Genomic DNA, 6964 nt, shown 5'->3' with positions numbered 1-6964 from the left:
AGACGCTTCTGTGTCAAGAGTCATCCATATGCTGCCCTGGCCGAAGCCTGGAGCTCTGAAAGGGTTCTGTCAACGTGAATTCCTGCACTACCTTCCCCGTCACCCTGCGGCCTCTATACAAAGACGCTCTGTTTTCTTAACAGTAGAGGATGCGGAAAATGTGCTGAAGTTGGCTGAAAGGAATTTCAAAGGAAATATTTTTGTCTTGGCGTGGCAGCGCAGTTGTAAGAATCATCATTTTGATGACATCCATCTGTTGCAGATTAAAATAGGTTGGAATCGGGGATTGCCAAGTGAGTTAGGACAGCGTGGTAAGTGGGGTGACCGAAAGAAATGCGTTGAAATGGATTGGGTGACTGAAACAAATTGCTTTGTCCATCGGGATTAATAAGCTGAAAGTGGGAGGATTTTAGGATATTCTCATGATGTGAAAATATGGTTTTCAACCCGGTGTTTCTGACGGGGAGGGGAAATTAGATGAGAAACGTGCTCAATCAGAGGTGTTCCAGTGGAACGCTGAGGACCAATCCAACGGTGCGCGCGTCCTCCTGCACCTCTCTGACCACAGCCCCACAAAAGAGGCTTTTATAGTTATTGATCTGCTTTTTGAAACTGGCTCCTACTCTACTTATTTAAGTATGAAAATTGTTATTGTCTCTCTGTGCGTTCCCAAATGCTTATTCTGTTTAATCGTTGCTTCTCTCGCACAACTTTGCTTTTCCTCCTCCAATTTGCCTGTGTGTAGGTTCGCACGTGGGTGGACATCGAAGTATGTGCTGGTTTCAAATAGCCAATATAACGCCGTGTCGTGATCGTAGATAAAGGCGAGCGGGCTGATGCATTTTGCGCTCCCTGGCTTTAACAGTACATCCCACAAGCTAGCCGAAAAATGAAAACGTGATGTTATTTGTTTATTTTTTTTTAAGCTCTAACTGCTTAGGGCAAAGGTGTGAATGCAGGCCAGTTAGGAGCAAGTGTGTTTACGACGTTATCCTGGATTTAGATGCTCAGGTTTTACTTCATCCGCTTTGTTTTATGGTTAGCTCCACTTGCCGTGCTGCCCCGTTTTGTGCGACTTTTATGATTTTATTTTTATTTTTATTTTTTTTTGCCTTTAGCATATCCCACTTCTGTGTCACAGGTGGTAAAATACATCCATAGGGCTTTTTGGCTCTTGGATAGTGGTTTTTTTTTTTTCTCCAGTGTGTACCTCTGCTTTAAGACAGTGTGTGTGCATCAATAAGCACTGTAGTCATGTAACTTTATATACCAAGTACAAATCTAAAGCTAACATATGTTTTCTTAAGTAGTATAGCCAGTAACACCATTGACCAGTTATTTTCCAGAGTTTTCAGTATATATAGATGAAAAAATCAAACCGAAAACTATGCTTAGCAAGTTGATGCCTATTTTTTCTTCTTATTGCTAATATTTGTTACTATAATTTTCGGTTGGGGTTTTTTTTTTTTCTTTTGGTTTTTGCTAAATTTTGAACTTCAGCAATTATTGCACTTTTTGCTCCCTCTGACAGGTCTGCAGTTCTTTTCTGCCTGGTTTAAGTATGTGTATGCTAATTAGTGCAGATATAATTCAAAGTCGGTTTTCTTCACAGTTTTATTCTCCTGCAGCGTGAACCGCGGAAACCCTTCGCTGGTGATGTTGTTGTGCTCTCTTTTAAGCAGGAGCTAACCAGAGATTTTTTTTTTTCTTCTTCTTCTCTTTTCACAGTCTGACAGCAATGCAAGCTTTCTCCGAGCTGCCAGAGCTGGCAATCTGGACAAAGTAGTGGAATACCTGAAGAGTGGAATCGACATTAACACATGTAATCAGGTAAGATAGTCGAAGGGCAGAAGTTCACAAGAGCGAGTTGCGATAAACACACCACCACCATCCCACCCACCCCCCAAAACCTAGGGGTTTTCGGGCTAGATTACTTTATACAGCTGTTTTAATTCACCTCAAGCTGTTTTCAGTCTCGTTCTTCAGCGGTATCTGTCTACAAGAAGCTGATAACGTCTATAAAAGGGGGCTGCTGCTTTTAGTAAAGCTTTGTGTCAGCCTTTTTGGCTCCTCTTTCTTGCCAGTGTCCTGCACTGGTATAGATATATGTTAGCGAAGTACCTATAATGAAAACTGAAGGTATGCTTTGGTAGTCTAACACTAACAGTCCCGCTGTTGTGAAGTTCCAGTTCAGGTAGAAAGAGTGAGCACTAAATATTTGGTGGAATACTCAAGTTATGCAAAAAAAAAACCCAACAATAATTCTAGTTGAGGAAGTTACTATGTAGTATTCTCTGGATACAGGTGAATACCATGATAAAACATGGCTGGATATCAAGTTGATATCTGGGACTGTTTAGTTTGAGGAGGAGGAGGCTGAGGGGAGACCTCATCACTCTCTACACCTATTTGAAAGGAAACTGTAGAGAGGTTGGTGCTGGTCTCTTCTCACAGGTAATTAATGACAGAACCAGAGGGAATGGCTTCAAGCTCCAAGAGGGGAGATTTAGACTGAACATGAGGAAAGAATTTTTCACAGAAAGAGCGGTCGGGCACTGGAATCGGCTGCCCAGGGAGGTGGTTGAGTGCCCATCCCTGGGTGTGTTTAAGAGCCGTTTAGATGTGGTGTTGGGGGATACGGTGTAGGGGAGAACTTTGTAGAGTAGGGTAGATGGTTGGACTCGATGATCCCAAGGGTCTCTTCCAACCTAGACAATTCTGTGATTCTATGAAGGTTCTCGGTAATTCTGATTGGTTTCCTTGTAGAAAACTACAGTTTGGACGTCCTGAGGCATCTGCGTTCAGCGAAACCTGCCTCGATCCAGGTCTGCTTGGGTTTGTGTTGCTGGGACAACCATGTGCCCAGGTGGTCAAGGCGGCCAATGGCATCCTGGCCTGTATCAGGAGTAGTGTGGTGAGCAGGACTGGGGAAGTGATTGCCCCCCCTGTACTCAGCACTGGTGAGGCCCCACGTTGAGTGCTGTGTTCAGTTTTGGGCCCCTCACTACAAGAAAGACATTGAGGTGTTGGAACATGTCCAGCGAAGGGCAATGAAGCTGGCGAGGGGTCTGGAGGACAAGTCTTAAGAGGAACAGCTGAGGGAACTGGGGGTGTTCAGCCTGGAGAAGAGGAGGCTGAGAGGTGACCTCATTGCTACCTGAGAGGAGGTTGTGGTGAGGCGGGGGTCAGTCTCTTCTCCCAATTAACAAGCGATAGGACAAGATGAAATGGCTTCACATTACACCAGGGGAGGTTTAGATTGGATATTAGGAAAAATTTCTTCACCGAAAGGGTTATCAAACATTGGAACAGGCTGCCCAGGGCAGCGGTGGCATTGCCGTCCCTAGAGGTATTTAAAAGATGGGTAGACGTGGTGCTGAGGAACATGGTTTAGTGGTGGACTTGGCAGTGTTAGGTTGATGGTTGGACTTGGTGATCTTCAAGGTCCCTTCCAACCTAGACGGTTCTATGATTCTATGACAGTGAGATGGAAGTCTGTCTGAGCAGGACACTTGTGAAGCTGAGACCACCCATTATACTTTTTTTTTTTTCCCCCATACTGAGCATCTCTCATTCTTTTATTTGTCTGGAGAAGTGAGACTATGCCAACACTCGTATTTTTTTTCCCTGTCAGTTATTACTGTTGATTTTATCCGTTTATGAGTTGTAATGGGACATGGCCATATAATGGGTATTGTCCATGGTAAGCAAAGATGCCTTTCTGCAGAGGACGTGCATTGCGGATGGGGGTTGAGGAGCAATAGGTAGTACAACAAATTGCCAGATGAGTGGAGGATGGCAGTGAGATGACTGTGACTCATAAAATCCACAGCATGCCAGTTGCCAGGTGGTGATTTGGGGTTGGTTTTTTGTATGTTGGTTAGTTTGGGGTTTTTTTCAAAGCTATTTTAAAGACCTCTTTTCTGGCATCTTCACAGGTCTTTAAGTTTAAAAGAAAGTTTTTGTTGCAAACATTTGTCTAAGGGACAGCGTGGACCGGCATCCTTTGGCAGAGCCAAGGAAGAAGTTGAAAGCCACGTATGCAAAATGGTGTCCTTAGCTTACACGCGAAGACGTTGCTCGGCAGTTTTAAAGCGAGGTGTGCTTGAATGAGTAGGAAAATTGAAGCTGGTAGAGGCTAATTAGCTTTTTCAGGCCACAGTTTGCAGAGAGGAACGCGGTAGTGTTTGAGCAGATTTCAAAATCGAATTGCAAAACATGTTTTCAGTCACCTAAAGCAGTTTCTTGCAATCATCATTTTTTTTTTTTTCACATTCAGTGTGTTATATTTAAGCCCTGTAAACGTCCACGGGGACGTTTTTAGAGTCTGGGGTTATTGTTATACCTAGAGCAAGAGTTCTCTTCCAGGACGCGTTCTCGTTCATGTGATGGTAATAGCAATAACTTCAAAAAAAGAAATTGCTGCTCTCAATTTGTAACAACCTTTTTACTGTTCTTAAAGAAATGATCCCGGCCCTGTTTGCAACATGTTGATAGGTGTTTCTCCAAAAATAAGGAAATATAGTCTGTGTTTTTAGTTTTATGCGTAGTTTTCAGGGCTTGTTATTGCTTGGCTTGCTCGTTAAATTAACGCGAATGCTGGAGCAATGGGATAGCAATTGCGTAATTCATACCAAAGAGAGCAGATATTAGTGAAATAAATGGGTAAATTTGCACATTATCTGTGGATTTTACTAATTTTTTAAATTCAGATTATTCAGTTAATATTTTAGTAAACAAATTTTAGAACTAAAATATTATTTGCTTGTACACAATACTCTATTCACATTAGGTTTTTCAATTTTTTTCTGTTTTGTGGTGAAAAGTATCCTCTAAATATCACTAAATAACCTAAAGACAGGAAAATGATGTAAAGTATTGTGCTTTACTGAAGAGAAGAAAGAGAATTCCATTGTGAATCTAATCTTCCCCCTGTCATTCATATTACTTTTACACTTGGATTTAATAAAAAATATTTCCTTTTTGGCAGAGTGTGTTTCCAGGTATAAGGTGTTTGGAGCTTCTCTGCCCTTTGGGAAATGTGTAGGGATGGAATATACTAGTACCAGACAGTGGAAAAAAATTGAAGTAAAAAATATTGGTTTAGTCTTTGTATGGAGAAAACACCCATATTGTCTTATCTCTTCTGATCGCTATTCAGGTTAAAATCAGAAATAATCAATACGTTGTTACTGTGTCCTGAGACACAGTTGCAGCTCGTAATTTAAATTGTGTCCAGGAGTTGAGCTGCTAGTTGCTGTGGGACCTACCTGGTATAAATAAATAAAATAGTTGGGAAATAAAGCTGTATTTGTCTTTGGAATTAGTGAGGAAATTATATTATGACTCCATTAACCTGCGACAGCTAATAAATTGCTCTCCAGGGCAGCTAGAAGGAAAAAGGCTGTTGAAACAGCATTTCTAATTTTTTTTCTTTTTTTTTTTTTAACAACTAAGGTGAAAGGTGCACATTTTCCAAGTCCATTTTTGGACTGAAAGCTTGAGCTGTTTCCCGCTCTGATACGAACGTAGGCTTCAGAAGCCGTGGATTTCTTTGGTAGCAAAGAAATGCTACGAAAGCATGGATTTTCTTTGGTAGCAAGAGCAATAATCCCACATGAAATTGTGAAATCTTCCTTTTTCTGAGAGCATTTTAACCGAGTCGTTGGGCAGCGTGCTCGGGAAGAGTACCCTGCCGGCGACGCTGATGGCAAATTCCCCAGGCTCTGGAATTTGGGTTTCAATCGCTCTGTCTCTGACCCCTCAGGGAAGAAATGAAACTTTTGTTTTCTTCTTTAATATCTGGAAGCCACCTGTATGAAAACTAATAGGAAATTGCTTCAGAAACCTGTGAGGGGATTATTTTGAAGGGGCAGAAGGAGTTGTAATGAATTTTTTACATCTTCTTCCTTTGGCTTACTTGTGGTATACCCTCAACCTATTATTATAAGAAAGAACTTTGTACTGTTTTAACCAGTCTCTCGTGCAATTTCTGGTGCAATTGCATTTCACTTCAGTGGTTCAGTTCTAATGCAGATTTTCTTGGTCTGTTGGGTTGCCCAAATCCTATCTTGGCCTTCATAAAATTTCAGAAGGAATTTTTCCCAGCTGTGTAGTTACATGACCTTGTCTATCTTCAGCGGGTTCTACACCACTTCTTCATCGTGACGTTCAAAGGAAGCAGGAGGAGGTTTAGCACTCCGCAGTGCCAGTCTCCTCCCTCAGGAGCAGTTGGTGGAACGGTAGAGGTGATTGTTTCACCGAGAGCAAATCCAATTCAAAACGTGCGCTCATACAGTAGAAAGAGCACGGGGCAATCTGGGCGTTATGGAGATGTTATATCCTACTTGATCACCCTGAACGCAGCGTGGTCAGCCAGTTGATTTTCCTTCGCCATCCCACGCGAAGCACCTGATCCCCTGTGACCTGAGGTGCGGAAGTCTGAGGTTTCCCTTGCTATTTTTGGCAGGTCTCAGCCGGTAAAGAAGCATTCAGTGGGTGGTATTTTTAGCTGACTAGCTCACTTGTGTCCAAGCAGATTAAAATCTTGCGGCTCGCTTGCATTAGCAATGCAATTCCGATGACCCTCAGATGGTTAGAGAGTTGCTGTGATTTCTTTTTTCTTTTACCTTGTTTCAGAAGGCTGTGAACTTAGATATGTTTTCATCACTGGTCAGTCTTAAGTAAAACAATTTCTGTTATACGTATTGTTATAAAAAGGTATTTACATTTTCTGCTTAAAATACTCCCTCCCCTTTCAGGAAAGTTATTACTGCTGTAAAAATACACCATTAAAGTTCCACCGTTGGTAGGTCTCTAATGTGATAGAATGTTTTAGCTTGGCTCTTTTGTAAGTCTGTCACATAACTCCAATTACTTTTGCTTCATAACCTAGGGACCTACATTTGCAATGCTTATTTAAGTGACTAGTGTCATCAAATTTAATAGCACTGCAACCGTGACT

The 6964-nt window shown here is 41.9% G+C and overlaps 1 protein-coding gene across 1 annotated transcript in view; it reads left to right on the top strand.

The window, feature by feature from the left end:
- The window catches only part of ANK2 (ankyrin 2, neuronal), a 313778-nt gene that overhangs the window by 156184 nt on the left and 150630 nt on the right, over positions 1–6964 (top strand). The window contains exon 2 of the mRNA XM_009888182.1: positions 1729–1830. Coding sequence (XP_009886484.1) covers positions 1729–1830 — 102 coding nt within the window. The remainder of the gene's footprint in view (positions 1–1728; positions 1831–6964) is intronic.

This window comes from Charadrius vociferus, unplaced genomic scaffold, assembly GCF_000708025.1.
Source record: "Charadrius vociferus isolate BGI_N301 unplaced genomic scaffold, ASM70802v2 scaffold767, whole genome shotgun sequence".
In the NCBI taxonomy this organism is placed as follows: domain Eukaryota; kingdom Metazoa; phylum Chordata; class Aves; order Charadriiformes; family Charadriidae; genus Charadrius; species Charadrius vociferus.
Note: the sequence above shows the minus strand (reverse complement) of the source record. Positions and strands in the feature narration are given on the sequence as shown.